We start from the raw sequence: 21,726 nt of genomic DNA, 5'->3' as shown, positions 1-21,726 counted from the left end.
GCTAAGATTTCAGTTCTGACAATACCTACTCAGAAGTAAGTCCTGTTGTATTCAGAGGGACTTATCACAGGTAAGTGGGGTTAGGATTGCAGCCTACTACATTTTATTATGGCACCAATTTTCATGGACTATAGTTTGCCTATTTTTCCTTCCTCTGTGACAATTGAGGCAGCTAAATGATAAGCCAGGCAAGGTAACTTGCTGCCTCTATTCTTTTTTCTTCTGGCTGGTCCATCTGGCAACAGTTACTTATGTCAGTTCTTCCAGCCAAACTTGCAAGTCTTACCTGATCCATGTGTAGCACTTCCCACATTTCTAGTTTAAGTTCCTCTGGGCTCTTTGGGGAGGTAGGTTGGGATATAATATGTATGTATAGATAGATGTCGCTGCAAAGCATAGCATGCTGTGATATTGGGGGCCTGCAGCCCTTGCTGGTAGAGAAGGTGGTGAGGACAGTCTACCTCACATGCTGCCCCTTCTTCTGCATGCAAGGCAGTCTGTTCTAATGGTCTTTGTGAAGGAGGAGGGGTCTAGTCTGAGCTGGTGAACCAGCAGAAGCTGGGAAAGACTGTAAAGAGTATACTAAACATTGTATTATAGCCTCTTTCTTAGAAAGCTCTAGGCAAAAGCAAAATGAAAATATTTTCAGGAACAGTGGCTGGTGAATGCTCAAATAACATTCCCATTACTTTAGACAGTAGATTAGAATTATATATTTAAAAAAAAATATGTTCCTATCAGTTTTTGCTGTTACCAGTGGAATCAAGCATAGCTTTATTATTTATTTAATTTATAACATTCATATACCACTTGATTTTAAAAAGCCTCACAGTGGTTTACAAAAAGATAAAACAATATAATCAAGAAAAATGTACAACCATACTTAAAAACATACAAGAATTAAAATACTAAAACAAATTAAAATTACTTCAATCTATTACCAGTAATAGATGCTAGTTTCCCCTCATCTGTTCCCTTTCAAATGGAGATGCCATCCGAATATTTTATAGCATATAATCTAATACTTAAGCACTAAGCAGATTGCACTCTGCTTTTGGGTTGATTGATCAAACTGAGGACAGGTTTTCTTTTTAAAAGGGCTCTCTTCTCAGCTTTCTGTTTCTCAAAGTGGAACACAGCAATTCATGACTTAAACTTCAGTGTTTTTATGGAATAGTCTCCTAAAGTGTGTGCAAGAGTTATTTTTCATTAGTGAGAATGGTCTGATCAGCATACTCTGCTTTAGTTTCAGGCTCTCAAAAACAGTGCTGATTAAGCACTCTCCCAATGTTTTTAACACATTGAAGCTACATTGTGCTGCTTGCAAATATGGCCTTTGTCCCTGAGGCTAATGTTCTTTCTTCCAAATGAATCCTTTGGTAGAGGGAGTTTAGAAGCTTCACATCCTGTGTTAACCTTTGTGACTGTTCCAGAGAGAATTCTGAACAGTTATCTTGCTTATAATTGGGATTCATGAAAAAAAAACACCAGTGGTTAGACACAGCATGCAGCTGAAAATAATTTTTTACAGTACATAAAAAACAAAAGTAGGTGTTTTTGTGCATCAGAAATATTCTCCAAAAAACACAGTTGGGCAATACCTTTATTACAACCAACCAAAATCTCACAAAATGGTAGCAAGCCTTCTCATTCTCCAGAAATCCTCTTCATCAAGAAAGATGTAATTTAGAAGTGGGTGGGGGCAGCAGGCCTGTGCAGAGCTTGTCTGAGGCCTTGGGTGGGAGTCTTGTTCGATAAAGTTATAAACTCAAAAAAGCAGCTAGCCTCTAGTGGTGGGGGGGCAACCAGCTTAGTCCTCTGAGCCCTGGGGCAAGGGTACCCTGCTGTCCCCCACCTTTGCATGGGCCTGGGTGGGGAGGGCTACATAACTACACCACCCAGCTTCTGCCCTAGCTAAATGAGGAATGGTGAATGCCGACAGGGATGCAAACTAGATTTCCAAGATGGTGAACTCTGTGTGGATTGGGTCCCCTGCATCCTGCCCCCACCCCCTTGCAGTAGATGCACCAATAGTCTGGCACACATTTTCTTGCAGATTTTAAGAAGGTGGTATGCCTGGCATCACTACTGATTCTAACTGCTTTCATGAGTATGAATAGTAGCGATTCAGTGTATAATTGTTTGATTTAAAACAGCTTAATTGATTATTATAAGATGTCCTTAGTTAGGCAACTTTATTTTTAATTGCCATTTCTGCATCTTCCTGGAAACAAAGTAGCAATGCCTCTTGCTTTATAACTGTTGGTTTTACCTATATGTAAATGTATGTTATCAGATGATGGTCCTAATAGCATTTTGTGGAGCTGAAAATTCCACATTATTTCCTTCAGAGCAGAAAGCTTAGGTGGGAAATTATGTTATTCATTTTTGAAGATAATTAGGGCTTGCATTATGACGTGTGTGTTTTTTTAAAGTAATATTTTCTGTGGTTCTGTTTTGTGAACATTAATTGAGACAAATGACTTACTTTGGAGAAACACTTTAAATATATAGTAAATGCTTTTTAAAAAACTTTCTGACCTTTCTATCTTGTATTGGAAGGGACTGGCTCTTGTATACGAATTTTCATTCTTACTGCTCCTTTTGAAAAAGAAGCATTTTGTCTTGTGAGACATGCAGTATATTTTCAGACTTGCCTTTAATTTAGTAAACAAAAACACTAAAATGTTATTTGGTAATAAAACAAAATATATGAGATGCTTTGAAGGCATGGCAACAACATAGATCTAGGACAACAACAGCAGGGCAAAGTTCTTGCCTGGGTGCCATGAGTTTTTTCAGAAGGACGTGGGTTTAATGATATTGAGCGTTGATAAATGCATTTGCTGAAAATCACCCCCATCTCTAATACTGACCTGCAGCTTACTCTTGTCCTTTTTTCAAATAGGTTAGGTGGACCTGATCCTCTGGACTACGTCAGTATGTACAGGAATTTGGGGAGTCCATCCCAGAATGTTCCTGAGCACTGGCACTATGTAAGCTTTGGATTGAGTGACTTGTATGGTGATAACAGAGTACATGAGTAAGTTTTCAATAATTCCCATTTACTGTGGATTCTGGCTTTCTGTAGTAGACAGAAATGTGATAGAAGCAGCATGCATGCACACATACAAAAAGTAGGTTTATGTGACAAAGATAGAATGGGACTGTCTTTTCCCAGGGCATTGTTGCTGGCCTGCAAGTACCAGATTTCAACAAAAGTTAAAAAAAAATAGCTACTGGAATTCAATATGAAATTGCTAAACTAAAATTTTATCAGAAATTTTTATTTTATTTGTTCAGAGTTTAAGAGAAAATATCCCACTGTAGGTGTTAATTTAGCTTAGGAAGGATTATAATATTGCCAATTACTGCTATTGTGAATAGTCACTTTGCTTACTTTTCCATGGAAATGTTAAAGTTCCTGTAACACTTTATGGCCTTTGGCATTGCTGTTTACAATTCTCTGCCATTTATACCTCTATGTGTCTATCATGTTAGGTTCACACGTCATAAGGTAGTATACAGTCCATGAGCACCAAAGGCATGCTTTTGTTTTTTGCATTGCAACAGACTGTCAGAGCTGCCCTTCTCAAGTTCATACCGTATGTAATTGTTAAAACATGGCAGAACAACATGCAGATAGTTTCTGGGTGAAGATGTACGTTAGTTTTTACTAAGAAATATTTGTCTGTTCTTGCTTTTTCCCCATTTACAGAACGAGCATAATTTGATCCTGTGCTGTTTCAGGGTGAATTATGTTTGTATAAAAGTATTCGATGACTTGTATTTTAAATGTAAACATGTGTTTCCCCTATTTAATACTTTTAAAACAGCAGCTACAGCCATTTAAGGACAACTTTTCTAAAGCGTACACATACTAACAGTTACAACTAGCTGCCCTGCCCCTGTCCCCTGTGTTGCTAGTGAGACCCAGTCCTGAAGACTTCCTCTATTTTCTGCAGCGTAGACTGTCAGGGCAATGTTATTGGTCATAATCTGAGTAGACCCATTAAAATCAGTTCACTCAGCGTGCCTGTGGTGCTCATGGACTGTATACTACTTTAGGAAGTGTGAACCTAACATGAAATACCTTAAGTACATTGATTTCAGTGGATCTGTTTTGAATACAACTTAAATTGGTCTGCACTGAATATGGGTTGGTTACATACAACCTTTTAAACTGTAGCTTCATATCTGTTAACATTTTATTTAAATATGTAGTTGGTTAGGATAATAGTGTACTATGTTTCATTTTGGCCCTGTGACAGTGGGGGATTCAGATGAGTGGGTGCTGGGCTAACCTTAGGCTAGCCACAGAGAGGCCTGGTTATAGCAATCAGTGCAGTGGTGGCACAAGTTATTTGATCTGGAGTAAACTGCATTTCAGCTCATCCACAGTGGCGTAGCGTGGGTTGTCAGCACCCGGGGCAAGGCAAGTAATTTGCGCCCCCTAACCCGTGGATTTGCACCCCCTAACCCTAACCCCCAGATGTTGCGCCCGGTGTGGCCGGGCCCCCCTGCACCCCCCACGCTACGCCACTGCTCATCCAGCACCCTGCAAGCCTCTAGGACACAGTCCCACAGGCATCTGGTTGGCTGTTGTGAGAACAGGATGCTGGACTCCATAGGCCATTGGCCTGATCCAGCAGGCTCTGAGGTAATGCCTCTTCCCATATGGCACTAACTAGGCTTCAAGGTAGTCACAGAATCATAGAGTTGGAAGGGGAACCTAATTCAACTAAAGTACCTATGACAGAGGGCCATCCAACCTCTGCTTAAAAACCTCCAATGAAGGAGAATCCATCACTTTCCAAGGGAGTCTGTTCCACTGTTGAATAGCTCTTACCATTAGAAAGTTCTTCCTGATGTTAAGACTGAATCTCCTTTTTGTAACTTGAAGCCACTGGTTTAGGTTGGTAATATTTTCAGTTAATGAACTAATTTAATTCGTTACCCTGTTGCTAGCAACATAATGCCATTAGAATCAGCTCCTTGATGCTAAGTTTATGTGGAAAGGAAAGGGCCATGCCCACTAATCAGGGCAACACAGGCCCACAGTACTGTATTTTGAAATAAGCATGTCTAGCTTGAATTGAGGCCACTATTAATAATGGAATTGCAAACAGATGTAGCAAGTGAGGTGTGAATGTTAACTTTAATTTTATATTTTAATGATCCTGCAAAGGCTGAAATGTAGCCCACCCATGCCTCCTTGTTGACAGACTTACTTCTAGTTAGAAGGGTGTGGTTTTCATATTCTGCTTAAATACTGGTTGTTTAAATCTAAATAAATAAATTTATTTAAAAGCACTGTGGTGACATGAATTATTCCTGATTTTTAGATGTCACTTTCATTCAAAAATACTAGGCAAAAGAACTTTATGTTGTAATAGCAAACATGACACCAGCTTTAAACGTCAACATCTTCCGTCAGTACATTTGTCAGGATGGAGTTTGCAACTGTGGAATTAATATTGTTGAAATTGGATTCCTAAGTATATCAGGAAGAGGCAATATCTTTAGTTCTGATTCAGTTTAGGACTAAGGACAACTAACTTGCCCTTTTTGGTGTAGGATACCCGGAATACCCCTTTATCTTATTTTATTCTTTTATTTCATAAATTTTATACGCTGCTCGATTGTAAAAAAAGACCCACTCCTTGTGGTTTACAAAAAGATAAAACAAGAAAATCAAGAAAATATTACAACTCTACTTGTTGTCCAAACTATTTTACCCGTAGTAATTTAATTTTCTTTGAAAAGGAAGAAAATGAATGTCCCCATTTCATACACATTTGCTTAGGGCAATTTTATAAATCTTGAAACATTCAGCCACACACCTCAAATAGTATCCTGCCTCCCTCATTCACAGCATCAAGGCACTTTTTCATACTTCCTGTTCTCTGTTGGTGGTAGACCTCCCTTGAAGCCATGGCCACCTTGTGGAATTTATTTTCTTGTGTGTGTTTGGCTTTAAAATGTCATTTGTTTAAGGTAGTTAATGTAAAAGACGGGCCACCTACAGAGAGGCTGCCTTGCACTGCTTAAACTCTCACACAATCCCTGGAACTAAAACACATCCTTATTGTTAAATATTTTAGAGTTCAAGATTTTTTTTTAACTGTGGAGGGAGACTTGTTTTATGTTTACAGCACAGTAGTTGAACTTACAAGGAAGGCTGCTTTTAATAAAAGGAATGTAACCAAGTTTGGCTCGGGGCAAAGCATATCTTGCATGTTCTTCCTTGGAGAATAACCCTCTTTCCTTTCTAGTGTAATATAGTTTCCCAGTGTACTGTGATAGTAGTTGTGGTGTGGGGGCAGGGAGGACTGGCTGTTCAAGAACAGTAAAGCTAACAAATGTCCGAGTGCATTTTCTTTTCTTTTAAGACATTAGCACGTTGGCACTTTTGTTAACTCCTGACTTGCGCATTCTAGGTTAGAACTGAGAATCCCAATTCCCCTTTCGCTGAGTTCTTCAAGGTCTTTGGGAGATTTGGCTGCTGTGTGTGACCTGTGCTCTCACAAGCTAGTCCCCATTGCATCATTCCTCCTAACTATTTCTATCCTGCGTTGGGTGAACCCGAGCTGGATCCTGCTTGTTTTCTACATTGTTCAATATTCTGAGCCTCCTAAACTGCTAATTACTTGTTTTCTGATTAATTTGTGTCTGTTCATGGGCTCTGTAGGAATGGGAAAAATCCTGTTCCTTCTTGCAACAGGTCACTGAACTGACTAATTATAGCATTCTCTGTGAAGCCTAGAAAGGCAACATTATCAGATCTCTCTCTGTCTCCTTTGGCAAAGAACAGACATCAGCCAGATAAACTAAATGAAACTAATTGTTTTTATATATGTGAGTTACATACATTCCATGAAAACAATTCCAGTGTGGTTTGTATATTGTGTAATGTAAGACTAATTGAAAAAAATATTAGAGATACTTACTAGTTTGGATACTGAAAAGTTGAATACTGTCTGATCTTGAACATTGTCCCCCAGGAATTGTTTTAAATGTGATATTGCACCAGTGTGTGTGAGCTCACAGGAGCAAGAGTTTTGCAAGGAAAATTATTCTTGCTTATTATAAACTGAAAAGCAAACTTAATCCTACAGCAATTACACATGCTGTCTTCAGAGTCCTGATCTGTTAAGCCTTTCTGAGGAGTTGCTAACAATATGGACTAGATGACCCTCAACTCTGCAACTTATCTTCGGGTTGCCACAAGTATGGAGTGGGGGGGGGGTTAACTCTTTCCTCCTCTTCCTTAGGAATTTTCATCTCCAAACATGTTAGTTGCATTTGGAATAAGTTTCACATTGGCACTAGTGACTGCATTTGCATGTCATACAAAGCTGCAGATGGCAAACTTTGCATGAGCTGATCTTGGTCACTTCACTCCTCTCCACTTGTGCTTGGGAGAAACAAACAGCAACCTCCTGGCTTAGCATTGCTTCAAAACCAGGGATCAGCACAAGCAAACCAGCGTTGGCTTACCAATTGTGATTTGTCTGAGTAAAATAAACCATGCTATCTATTTTGCACATCACACTAAGCCAGGTATCATGGTTTGTTTCTCTCCATTTTGAGCAGGGGTGAACAAAGAAAGCACTATTGGCTTCTGCATGGTACATACGAATGTGCCTACATGTCTGGCACTGCTTCCCTCATTGACTAAGCACAATGAAAGTAAGCAGGGAACATGCTTCTTTCAGAATGATGAGCAGAGTTGTCCCTGCCTCTTTTGCATTATATTTCTGGTTAGGGACTTGCCCTTTAAAAAAATGAAATAAAAACCAAAGGTAGGAATCCAGGCCATCTAACATGCTTGAAGTGGACACCAGGTGATATAGTTCAAACTCAGTTAAGACCTGGCCAACTGAACAGTTAAGGCTCTTTCCCCTGTTAACCTTAACCAGTTCAAAATCATTCTTCCCAAGTTTTTCTTTCACCTATATGGATATCTGCATTTCTCACCCATAAATGAAAAAACAGCTTGATAGGAGGGGATGGTCATGAAACTAGAAAAAGACCAATGAAGAAAGAGTTGAGCAGTCTCTCCTCTTCTTCCCTGCTTGCCCTTTCCCCCCCTTTGGGCAGCATGGGGCATGTTGCTTTAGATTAAAATAAACAGTGTTGAGAGAAAAATCTCATGTAATACGTAGTTTGAGTCCAAGAGAGCAAAAATAGTGCAAAGTAAATGTCTAAAGTTGTTGGTTTCATGTAATTTGGCAGTGTGACAAGTCTAGCTTAATTTTCAGTTTTCATGTTCTAGCAGCATATTGTGGTATTGGGACACACTAGCATGCAAAGTACTGCAGACGTTACTAGCTGAATTGGGATTGGCTAATTGAAAAGGCTCCTGGCCTGTTTTAAAGCCTTCAGTGGTGTATATGTTGGCACTGTGTTAGCTTCTGAAAACAAAGTTCAAATTACACTGAAAATTGGCCTGAAGTGCTGTTTGTACTTTGCTCATTGGAATGGTGGCATAGTTACACATAAACAGTTACGTCCCCTTGCCTGCTGTCCCAGTGGTCATCTTCATAAATATGTTTACATGTAAGTACTCCTTGCTTTAAAGTAAATATGTGATATACTTTTCCCCCTGTCCAGTGAGAAAGAGTTACCTCATATCTTTCTTTCAATAATGTAGTTCTTTTACACTGGAATGTGGGGGAAATTACCTACTAAAGTGAGAATGTATACATTTTGGCAAAGAGCTTTAACTTTGAATTAGAAAGCCTGAATCTTGGGGGGCCTGTTAATGCAAAGAGAGAGATCAAAAATTTGTAGAGATCAAAATTTGTGTTTTAAAAACAGATAGACACTTTTAGTTTAATTATTTATGTCTACTTATAGTGAACTAGAATCATGTGTATTAAAATACAAGGAGAAGTTGTGAACCCCCTAGATGCTGGAATGTGGGGGTGTATATAGTAAGGCTTTAAAAATATGTGGATGTTTAGATTGAAATAGGAACACATTCACCTTTCTGCCAAGGACTCAGATGTGCTGATGTGATTTCTACTGGCCAAGTTTGAAATTAAAACGTAAGACATGAAAGTGCTATCATTTTAGCAGTAGTGAGTATAACTATAATGGAGAAGTTAAGCTTATCCACCCATACATGTCTTTGCTGATTGCCTTCCATAGTTAGCAGCATATAATCATATATATTACTTCTAAAACCATCTGACATTCTTACAAAAAAATTCAGATAACAATTCACAAATACAAAATAAAAGACTATGTTCTGAAATACAGGTGTCACAGGACACTGAATAATCAGATTTCTTAATTTACAAAGATGGTAGTTAATTGCTATTTCCCCCCCTCATATTTAATTGAAACAGTATTGCAGTCAGGGGATCATTCTGGGTATAAAGTTGTATGGCTTCCACCTAATTATAAAGACAGGTGTCCCCTCACTTATGCGCAACTGCATATACGCGCGGTGCCAGGAAACCATGAAATTATTCCATTCATACCCGGAAATGGCAGGAGAGAGCTGGAGAGTGCTCATGGCTTGTGAGGAGACCACCCCCCCAGAGTCTGATGTGGACATCAGTGAGGGCAAAGGAAACCCTGAAGAGATTGGAGGTGCAGCGGGGCTTTGTTTATGTTGCTCAGCCTCCCCACCTAATAGCTGATGTGTCGGTCCCAGAGCCTCTTGCTAGTCCAGGGGTCAGCAAACTTTTTCAGTAGGGGGCCGGTCCACTGTCACTCAGACCTTGTGGGGGGCTGGACTATATATTTTTTTGGGGGAGGGGAATGAACGAATTCCTACGCTCCACAAATAACCCAGAGATGCATTTTAAATAAAAGCACACATTCTACTCATGTAAAAACCCCAGGCAGGCCCCACAAATAACCCAGAGATGCATTTTAAATAAAAGGACACATTCTACTCATGTAAAAACATGCTGATTCCCAGACCGTCCGTGGGCCAGATTTAGAAGGCGATTGGGCCGGATTTGCCCCCTGGGCCTTAGCTTGCCTATCCATGTGATAGTCCCATAGCTTCAATTCTAGTTGTGGATATTTTTACATACAGTATTTTTGGTTCATATTGGAGAGAGAGCAGCAGAGAGGACGTTAAAAAGGTGTTTAGAGGGTGCTCCCCACTTTATGCAATTTCACTTATGCACATGTAGGCCTGGAACATAACCCCCGCATAGGTGGGGAGTTGCCTGTAAATCAGATGTCTAGCATCTTTCTCGCAAACTTCTGTAATTGGTCGGTTTAGTCATTACAGCATCCTTCCACATTTTATTAACACCATTTATTCACTGGTATTCCCAGTTGTTTCCAATGCTTTCTATATAACATTTGAGCAGCTTATGCTATATAACCAGCCAGTTCTAAATGCTCCCTTTAAATTGTATCTTTTGTATAGGTTAATTAATAGAAATAATAATAGATGTATACTTGTAGAGTGTCCCAGTTTATTTTCTGTATCATGGTAGTTGGCAAAGCCTGGAATGCAGGGCAAACATGTTTGGTAAATATAAACAGAATAGGAAATACAAATGTGTGTGGGAGAAAAGTAGATGATCCATCCATACAATTCCATTCCTTGACTTGATTTTCATGGTAATATTTTTTAAAAATAAATAAGATGCTAAAGTTGGGGAAGGCATTACAGCTCTTAGATCTTGGTAGGATCTGAGATAATTAACTCTTGGTCCTGAACAGATTTTGATGTCATTTTCTGAGACATATTTGGGGGTTCTTTCTAATGTTTTCCCTTGCACCAGGAATAAATGACGTAGTGGCATCATAATTTCATCTGCTTATGATGCTTTATTGTTGTGAAACCTTTTGTCATTAACTTCATCCAGGTTTACTGGATCAGACGGACCAAGTGGTTTTGGATTTGAACTGACATTTCGACTTAAGCGTGAAACCGGGGAATCTGCACCACCGACATGGCCAGCAGAGTTGATGCAAGGCTTAGCCAGATACGTCTTCCAATCAGGTACTATTTATGTGGCTTGTTTTATGTCAAAAGGTTGGTGATATTTGAGTTTTTTCTTTTGTTTTTGTAGTATGCCTTTTATGAGGCACTCAGCTTTTATTCCGTTTACTTACAACTAATATGTTTGTGAATTTTTGCATGACAGATCAAACAAATTCAAATATTTATTTGCTGGAAGTAAAATGAATAGAGTGAGATACTGCCATTTATATATTTGAGCCTTTTGAGACTGTTTCATGATTTGTGGATAACAAATGCGGCATCCAAGTATGATTATTCTTAATTCCTTTGATGCAGACTTCAGTAGTCTATGTCCAATTATCTTCATAATCTTGGCTTTGATCTCTCTTCATTTCATTCTTTTTATATGGATTGGTCCATAGAGAACTTTAGAATATCAGATATAAATATACAGACCAGCTTAAATCTTTAAATAACTGTGGTTGTTTTAATATATACCAATGTCATAAAACAAATATTATTACAGGCTGATTAAAATGCTAAAAATTACAAGCAAATATTATGGTGCAAATATGAAATGTATTTTTGCTACACATAAAATTACTGGAATAAAAACTGTGGGTTAATTTGATCTTGTGCTTTTTTGAAAAATTGAGCTTTTCTTTTGTTGAAACAATAAGCTAATCAGTCTATCTGTCTCGTGAAGTTGTTTAATTTCACCATATATGCCATATCCCAGATAATCAGTATCACAGTGTCTGTAGAGCTTATCCATTTTGGGCAAATCATTTTTGCTGCTGTCCATAAATGAGCTGTCATTTCTCAGGCCTTAAGGTATGCAAATATTATTATCTCAGCATCTCTTAGGAGATCATAACTCAGTATGCTTGTTATTTCTTTTAACACATTTCCAAAAGGGCCTACTCATTAAACCTACTCATGTTGTATGAATAGGCGTGTGCAGCACGTTTCTTTGGGGTGTGTAGCCAGGAAATTTTCTCTGTTTATTTCAACAAAGGAAGAAACGGAATAATAGGTAAAAGAAAATAGCAAAGAAAAGATAAAGCGGCAGAAAGCTAACAAAGCAACCATGAAAGAACGGCCAAGAAGCCAAAACAGGACATTTTTCACGCAGAGAAAAAGACCCATGTTGATCTCACCAAAGGCAGGTCAGATCTAGCTGAGGGCAGCCAGTGGGAGCTGGCAAGTCAATCAGCCAATGGGGGAGAGGGAGAATGGAATTTAAGATCCAGATAGGGAATGTCTGATAGAATGCAGGTGGAGATTGTCTGTGGGTTTGATAGGGACCTGGGATTGGAGATGGGGACTTTCTGTCTGGGTGGGCGGAAGGGGTCTCTGACTATGTGAGTGGAATTAGAAAGGGTTGATGTCAGTGAGGACAGATAATGAATTGACTGACAGTTAGAGATAGAGATTGTATGCGGACAGACAAGGTTCTATCTGCCTGGAGGGAAGGTCAAGACTCTAGAAGGGCTGGAAGTGTTTTATGGGGTAGTGTAAGGCAATAGTTATCCTAGAAAGAATTTATGTCTAGTGACAGGTTTAAATCATTTAAAAACAAACAAACTTAAAAGCTCTGTTTGAAACAGATTTGTACCTATCAAAAGTAACCATTAATCTACAATATAACATCTTGGAGTGTAAACAAAGTTCAAATTTTGTTCTAAAAGTGCCTTACCCTTATTTAGATGTTCTGAATGACGGTTAAGTGTTTGTGGGTTCTCCTTCACCTAATTATAATATATTGCTGCTGGTAAATATAATCACTATCACGAACAGTTAATTGAAAAACTTCTGAGGAAATATAGGCAGAGATTTATCTAAAACACACCTACAGGTAGTGGTCACATTACTGAGCTTAAGTGAAGGGTGTCTGTCACACCCTCCTCTTCCCATATTATTCCTGCTGGAGCCAGTCACCCCAACATTGCTTCCAGAAAGGAACGCAAGCAGAAGCTGCGGATCCATTCCAGCATTTTTATTCTGCCTGTGTCTCTCTTTGTCTTTTAAAAAAATGGTTATAATGAACCTATATTGCACACTGCTATAATAATGTATTTTTTAAAAAAAAAAACCTGATAGCCGAAAACCTTATTGATTTTCATGATCTAGGGAGAAAGCTGTTTCGGAGAAAGTAAGATGATAGGGCCTTCTGTGTATAGAAGAGCCCCTGCTGAGCCTCTGCTGTTGATTGCTGTTAGAATGTTGGCAACATCTAGCCATGAATACTTCAGTGTTACTCTCCTCTTCCTTCTGCTTCCCCAGAATGTTGGGCTTGAGTGGCCATTTTTTTTTTTTTTTTAGTGAATTATCAGGACTATATTTAAAAGGATTATAGAAGGCCTGGACTTCATGAAACTACAAAGCTTAAGCATCTTTTAAAGTTCTGCCAGCAGATTGAAAAATAGCTGTCTCCTCTTTTATTTCAATAATGCAAAGTACAAAGCAACTACTGATAATCTGTATTTATTCATTAAAAAAAAAAATCACAATTTTTATCCCTTCAGTTTATAAGCATGCCCACTCCTCATTGCACCATTAAGATTGGGGGAATGGGGAGATTTACTTCACCAGGAAAAACAAAACAAAAAACAAAACTGTACTTCTGTAAATGTGTCATTTCTCACAGGCATGGATGCTATTTTAGTTACATAAAGAATGACCCTTGGAGAACTAAAATCACTATGTGGGGCTCTGCGACAGAACTTTGCAGTGTGTCAGTGGTGTGTGCATGCTGAGCATCTGACTGAAGCAGGGGAAGTTTACATCAAAGGCTGTTTTAGATTTGGCTTGCTTCATGGAAAAAATGTTTATTTTTAGTTTCCAAACATTTTAAAAAATATAGCCAGTTTGCTTGCAAGTCATTGAGTGTGGGGATTTTCCATTTAATTATTTATTACAAATATATATGTTCATTTTGCACCCCAATTCAGATGGATTTGAGCCAAGATCATTGTAATAGTAGGCCAGGCCTAGACAATTAAGAGGGTCAGCTGTATTAAAGCTGTCCCACTTTCCAGTCATTCAACAAAGACAAAATAAAGACAGCTTCTTCGAGATTTTGCAAAACTTTTATTTCACGTTCAAACTCTAAACACAGAAGTGTACACATGAACTTCATAGGACTGTGCCGTAATATCTCTGTGTTTGGAACATCTAATTATATTTACAGTAATTTCTTCAAAGATGCATGGATTGCAAACAATAACTCTAGGCTACCCCCAGCTTCCTCTGTAAGAAAAGCAGAGAAAGGAAGTGACAAAACATTAGTATTTCTTCAGTTGCTTGCTCTTTTTATGAATAATATAATTTGTGCTATTAATATTTTTTAAATCTACATATGAATTTATTATAATTATGTCTATGTATACTTGGTGAAAAACAACTGTGCAAGTTTCTATGTATTTATTTCTTTAAAAATAAAAACCCTGGCAGTTCATACCAACTAAATAGAAAGGTCTTGTGCTGATTTTGGACAGTTCTCAAGTTTTAGGGAGCTACTTATTTATTCATTACTAAGGCAAAATATAAGGCTGTAACCATCAGAAAGATATATTGGGTAGGAATTAAATGTGTGGGAAAGAACCCAATCATAGCTGGCATTTTTTAAGAAATGGAGAAATGTGTCTGCTTTCAGATTTACAAAGTGTAGGTATTGTGTTAGATAGGGGACTTCTCTGTAAAGCTTTGCTTGTCAGGATTATTGTATGTGCATTTTAGCCAATGGGTGATAATATAAAGTTTTGAGTGGAAGAAGCCCAAAACATGGATAGCCACTGGCAAATAGGCATGTGCATAAGCTTTTCAAAACTATACTTACCCTCATTGCTTAACTACTTTAAGTGTTGAAATTCACAGTTTCCACTAAAACAGCTTCATGCTTCTGTTAATTCTAGAAGATGTTTTTTGTTTGCTACCATCTTTTGGCAGGATTTGACATTCTTTCAAAAAATAATGCCCAGTTGAAGTGTAATAACCAAATGGCTTGGAGTTTGAGAATGAGCAAGTGTGAGCATCAGACTTTTGCCCTTCTCCTTTATGTTGTAGGTGATGGAAATTTGTTTATTTGTTTACTAAAAATATTTTAAACTGTCCATCTGTAAAGATACGAGGGCAGTATGTAAAGGCCTTACAAAACAGAACATAAAAATAAAATACACTGAAAATAGTAAAGTTATCATTCAAAGCATTATTGACATGGAGGAAAGTAAAAACAAGACAAGCAGACTATAAAGCCAATTCTAAAATTTAAAAATGCCTGCAAAAACAATTAACTTTTAACCTGGAACCAAAATGATTGTAACATGGTGCCAGTCATTGCCATGATTCACATGACATATTGAAACCATAGTTTATGAATGAGCAGTGTGCTAGGGCATGCTGCATAAAAGACTACTCTATTCTCAAGCACAGTGGGCAGGAAACAAACCAGAGGTTGTCTTGCTGTTAACCACAAGGGTTGGGTTGCATGTTAACAGCTGGCCAGTCTCTGATTTGTATGGTAGGTTAGGCTGAGAGATTGTTATCAAGGTCACCCAGGGAGGGAGCTTCATGGCTGAATGGAGATTTGTACTTGGGTTTCCCCAGTCTCAGTTTGACATACGTTTTGCTTCTAGTATATCTAGCAATGTTATGTGTGGTTGACATGTGTCGCTGCAATAATTGGAGGCTTTACCTTGGACATTTTCTCTTAGTAGTAGTAGTTGCTGTGATGAGGACAGCAGCAGCTGTGGACCAGGGAAAGAGCTAACTCTTTCTTTTACATCTTCAAAAGTTGGCAGGCGTGAATGATTAAACCTGGTGTATAACGCAGAAACTCTCTCTGACAGCTAAGTAGGCTGCTCCTCCTGCCCCGCCTCTGCTTCCCAACAAAATGTTAATTGGCTGAAGCAGAATCTGGTAAGCACAGTACAGACAGAAGCCCTGTTGTGTCCTACACCCTTGTTTGTGCTACTCTTTCCACATCATTGTTCCTGTGTCAAGAATTTTGTTAAGTTGTCTTCAGTTTTAGGGTTGCAAGACCCTTTAGTTAGAACTGCTGAATTCACAGAAGAGAGGACGAATTATTAAACCACTATTTGATTAAAATCTTGCCTTAGAACTTGTGTTTTGTCACTAAACTCAAGTAGCATAGTAAGAGTCCTCTAGATTGTAACTTCATCTTAGTATTGTTGGGACTGCCATAGAAAGACTGATCTTGCATGACACTGTATGGTGAGTTAAGGCCTGGCTTTCAAGCTTTAACATCGGGTTTACTGGCTCTAGGGGATTTGAATTGGCCTTCATATCATTTTTCACATGGGTGGTTTTCTGTAGTTTAATTGAGCAGTCACTGTGAATTTTGTGGTTTGTGTGGGGAAGAGAGACATTTTTAAAGTAGTCTACACCCGAATAGACACAAACAGGTGGGTCTCCAGCAGAGACATTAGCATTTGAAAACCAGCTCCAAATGGCTAGGATTTCCCAGGAAAAGGAGTCTGGGCAGCAAAAAAATGCGGGGATCGATCAGCATAGAATTGAGTGAGCATTTGACATGCAGAATATTGTGACAGAAAGACAGGCTTCAAGAATGAATGCCTTTGTAGCTTTGTTCATTTTGGAGAACTGTGACTGTGAGGCCTTCATCATTAAAACATTTAGTTAATCAGCAGAATCTTGGATGATCCACCTGACCTGGGAAGTATTAGGAATTGAAATTTAAGTTAGACTGTTAAGTTTATTTAATGCTGTAGAACAACCACTTCTAGTTCTTCTTCCACTAAAGTCTTTAAATGCATGTGAAGTCCATTTTACACTGATTTTTAAACAACCAGTAAGTTCTTTTTTTCACACTATGCAACTGGTGTAACTGAACAGTTTATCATATTTAGTGTTAAGCAATTCTTATCTGATACTTTTCCTTATCTGCCAGTTAATGGAGAGGCATTTCCTTTATACTCATGTCAGCACTTATGTTCCCCACACCCAACCCTTTGGCCATATTGTTGTAGCTTGGTGATGATACAATGAGGCTGTTCTGGGAAACTGCAAAGGGTTTCCATTGGGGTGAAGGCATTTTCTGATCCAATCCTATGTACATCTTAAGTAGACTTGAAAATCTACTTAACTATTTTGCTCATTATTTTCTTCTTACTCTTATGGGCTACAGTGCATTACAAATAAATGTCCCTTTTGTTTATCTAAGCTGTAATGTTGTAAAATCTTCTCTGTGCTCAGAATCTGGGTGCTCCCCATACTCTACAGTTGTATTTCCATCGTCAGGATAATGTTGATATTGAGCAAACTGTCACAATTTTGGTTTAAGGTTTCTTAAATTTTAAATACGTTTTAAACCTCAATTCAGACTTCTATAGTCAAGGTTAGGAATCCTGGGTAGCTTGCTTTTTTTTTTTTTTTAAGTAAAAAGTCAAATTCAGCTTTTTAAAAAAATGTAGAACTAAATTTATGCCTAAATTAACAGTGAGGACATCTGGTGGATGATCAGAGTTACCACAAGAGGCTAAATAGATTCAGTCTTTTAACCTGTCAACTGAACAGAATTTGTCTGAAACTTTTCTGGTCACCAATTCATTAATGCTTGCTGAAATGATAGATCCATCCAAGATGTGTTCATTTGTACTGAATATAGTGATGTGTGAACTTCAGAAATGCAATAACAAGCATCAGTTGCAGAACACATTTTTTAAAAACCCTCTGCTTTTTTAAAGAGTTCTTGCTGTCTTGTTTTGCATTTGTAAACCTCCTTTCTGGGATTTATGTGCATTCTTGCACTGCCTTGGGAATTTGTAGTGCAAGGAAGGTTGGTGAGCTAATGAGCTTTCCTGGCCAACTGATATCTCATAGACTATGTGAGCCTGGAGCCTAGTTAGTATGATGAATCTAGATGTCACAGGTTCATAGTCAATATATAAACTTGAAATAATCTTAGTTTACATTTCAAGCAAGAGGAAGAATTTCATGTCAAGGGAGCTCTCCATGAAATATACGTAGGCATTCTAGACTGGGAATGTTTCTATTCAAAGCTCATTCATTTTGTCATGATCATGAGAATTTTCTAAAGAGCATCTTGGTATGGTGGGTCTCCTTTTAATCTACTGATAAAAGGTGCTAGAATGAAAAGAAGATTGGTATCATTGCAGAAGTGCATGGCTGTTAATTCAAGGTGTGAATGTTGCAATTTTAGGCCTGTTGAGAAGAAGGATCATCCATAAACAAACACAGATCAGTTTATATGATAATAGAGGAATGCTAGTCTTGATGCATATTACAGCATGCCATTGAGTGGGAGCAACTGAAGTGCACCATGCACATTTTGTGTGTATGAAGAGTATAAGATTAGGAATACCAGATGTCTGAACCAAGCAAGCTATAATGTGTTAATGAGATGAGTTCCACCTTACCTTCATTCCTGAAGTGTTGTCTGATTTAGAAAGCTCTATCTGCTTTCCTGACTCTCATTGTGACCATTTACAATCTGGCAAGAAGAAAGAAGATGATCAGTTCCTTCCTTAAATAATCTTTCAGACTTCATTATCATATGGTATCTCTCTATAGCAGGAGGAAAATAGTGCAGATCATGTACTTGTCACCTCTTCTATTGCCCAAATGGGAAAGTAACTTCAAACAGACTGTGAGGCTGGTTTTCATGATTGCATTTCAGTGGATTTGCTGCAGCTGGTATTTAAAGATTTGTTCCTGAGAAAGTAGATTCTAACCTCTTTTTTCCACTTGACTTCACAGCTAATGTTGAGCAGTTTAAATACAAAAATCAAATTGAGTGGGGAAGCTGATCATTTATGAAATGTGTGTTAAACCAGCATTTCAACAGCTGTGGTTCACCTGGAACCCCATTCTCCAACCAAATTCCAGGAGCCCTTGCATCTAGAAGACAGAGCCAAAAAAAAGCTGTGTTGTAGTTTGCTGTTCCTCTCCATGCTTTTAAACCTCCTGTTACCAAGCACTACATTATGTTTGTGAGGCCAGTGTACATTATCCATATGTAGTCCAGACTACAGTTGACTTGAAATAACTAAAATGCTTTGTCCAGCTGGTTGAGTGGAGCTGCAATTTGCATGTTAAATTAGAAGAATATACTACATACTGCTTAATATAGAACTGGGGCCACAGTCAGTCCCTGTGGCTCATGTGGGTCATTAGGTGAGATGGGGGAGGCAAATCTCCATGGCAGTCTGGAGCCAGAATCAGGCCTAATGCAACCATGTGATGGCAGTGGGGTCTGGTTTGATGCATGTGCACAATCACAGGTTGTTATGTACATTAACCACTCATCTTACATGAACCCCAACATACAGATTCCCTGTTCATAGGCAAGAGCTACTCGCCTTTCTATAATGTTGGTATTAACAAGTTGATGCACCAAATATCAACATAGCTTTATCAAGCAGTCTCTCTCCTTTTTTGTTTTTTGTACTATATCACCACTTAAGATGGGTAACAGTAATAGGAAAAATTATATATCTTGTTTTGTGAGGATGTTTCCTCAGCGTTGTTAAGGCTTTTTGTGCAGGCATCTTTTTTTTTTAAAGCAGCTAGAAATATGTATTCATTGCTCATATTTCTCTTTCCCCACTAGAAAATACATTTTGTAGTGGTGATCATGTATCGTGGCATAGTCCGTTAGACAACAGTGAGTCGAGGATCCAACATATGCTGCTGACTGAAGATCCACAAATGCAGCCAGTTCAAACACCATTTGGGGTGGTGACTTTTCTTCAGGTATGGTAACAGAATCAATATTCTGGGTATTCATTTAAGGAGCTAATAACTGAAATGAACAATGGAGTTTTCTTTGAAATGAGATTGTGGTACTTAAAAGCAGGTGCAGGTTTGGCATGGCTGAAAGCAAAACTAGATCTTTTCCATCATACATTATGGTAATATTTCATGTCACTTTAATAATATTTTTCAAATGTCAGGTTTTTTTATTGCTATGTATATCTAATATGATACTGAGCCTTTTCAGCTGTGAAAAGCTTTCCAGTACCCTGAGTAAATTCTGCATATTTTCTTGTTCTTGTCAACTTAATTGGATGAAGTGCTTTCATTCATGGAATGCATATTCTTGGATTCTGATTTCCAGGGGTTTTTTTATGGTGTGCTAGCCCTTGCCTTAAGAAGCATGGAGAAATGGTTCAGGTGATGTGCTATTGTTCAGGAAACCTCCAGTATAAGCTGAGGGAAAAGTTGAGGCCTGAATATTAATTCCCACTGTGATAATAACACTTGTCTGGTGAAGATCAGGAGTAAGGAGCCGGTGGCTGAGTTGGTCTGAGAGGGTACCCTGTGTAAGGTCTTACCAGAGGAAGGCCACACAACTGGGTTTTTTAAGTTGGCTAAACTGTTCAGGCAACCAGAAGTACAGCAATAGGAGCTTTGGGGTACAGAGGCTGATTGTCCCCGGTAACTGGACTGGGTTGTGGGAGTAATTGACTGGGGTGGAGGTTCAGAGAATTTGGCCTGAGGTAAAAGCTGCTTAAAGGCTAGTGTCAGGAACAGAAACTGTCACCAGGTAGCTTAGGATCCCAGTGTAAATTGTACAGTGTACAGTACATTGTACAGTAAACAAAGTACAGTGGTACCTTGGTTTAAGAACAGCTTAGTTTATGAACAACTTGGATTAAGAACACTGCAAACCTGGAAGTAGGTGTTTTGGTTTGTGAACTTTGCCTTGGAAGCAGAACATGTTCTGCTTCCTGTTGAGTGTGTTCCATTTGTAAATTGAGTCCCCCGCTGCTATGGGAAAGCACACCATGGTTCAAGAAAGCTTTGGTTTAAGAACGGACTTCTGGAACGGATTAAGTTCATAAACCAAGGTACCACTGTATTCCTTATGTACATAGTATCTTTTTAATACACCAACAATCTTAGTTGAAATACTTTCCAGCTTTAGTGTTTAGTGTTGGTGTCCATCTTATACCTAAGCTTAATATATCAGTTACTAGGAGGTTTTGTAAGTATTCTGAGAGTATTAATAGCAGCGGAAAAGTGAAGAACTGCAAATACATAAATCTGGGTTTAAACAGAGTAAAGCTGGGAGAATTGCTATCCCTGACTTTTTGCAAAATATTACTACTACAGTTGCTTATTCATAGGCCTTAACAGGGCAGCGGGAAAACTCTACCATGATACAGTCCGCAATATCTATTTTTTTACATACAAAACAAAGTATATTCCAACTGGTATTGAAGTATTGTAGTTAACTTAGCAATTATTGTGTGTTTAAAGGTTTTTTTAGTTTTTGTGTGTGTCTTGATTTCCGAGGCAGCTGGTGATATTTACTGATCTGGCATAGCTTGGTATGTTGCAATGGTAGCAAACTTGTTTAACCTCAGAATGATGTATTGGCTTCCACTATGCCAATGAACAGATCACTCCATATACAGTTGGCTGTGTGTATTATTCCAGAAAAGATCTAGGCTTTGCAGATGCAATATTGTTGCTTCATCTCTATGGTTCTGTTGAGGAGCTCAACATGTGAAAACAAATGTGAAGGATTTGTATAGCCATGCCCTTGTCCTTATTAGTCATCTTGCTAAGTTCTGACAGGAAGACTGAGAATGTGCCATGGGCTGACATATTTCCTTTTCCTTTTCCTTCTTCATTTCTGGGTTTCCTTTGACTATAGTTTGACATGATATTTGAATCAGGAAAGCTATGGTCAATACTAATCTAACCGCCCCAGGTACAAATCCATATTATGGAATTAGTACTTATCATAAGATGCCCAATCAGGGATCACAAAA

General features: G+C 38.4%; 1 protein-coding gene across 2 annotated transcripts in view; it reads left to right on the top strand.

Annotated features, from left to right (window-relative positions):
• SUFU (SUFU negative regulator of hedgehog signaling) overlaps nucleotides 1-21,726 on the top strand; it is a 71,244-nt gene that overhangs the window by 4,367 nt on the left and 45,151 nt on the right. For both annotated transcript variants that reach the window (XM_081864003.1, XM_081864002.1), the window contains exons 2-4: nucleotides 2,909-3,043; nucleotides 10,845-10,981; nucleotides 19,557-19,699. In XM_081864003.1, the coding sequence (XP_081720129.1) occupies nucleotides 2,909-3,043; nucleotides 10,845-10,981; nucleotides 19,557-19,699 (415 nt within the window). The remainder of the gene's footprint in view (nucleotides 1-2,908; nucleotides 3,044-10,844; nucleotides 10,982-19,556; nucleotides 19,700-21,726) is intronic.

This window comes from Podarcis erhardii (assembly GCF_964252035.2).
Source record: "Podarcis erhardii genome assembly, chromosome: 5".
NCBI lineage: Eukaryota > Metazoa > Chordata > Lepidosauria > Squamata > Lacertidae > Podarcis > Podarcis erhardii.
This window is presented reverse-complemented; position numbering and strand designations above follow the sequence as displayed.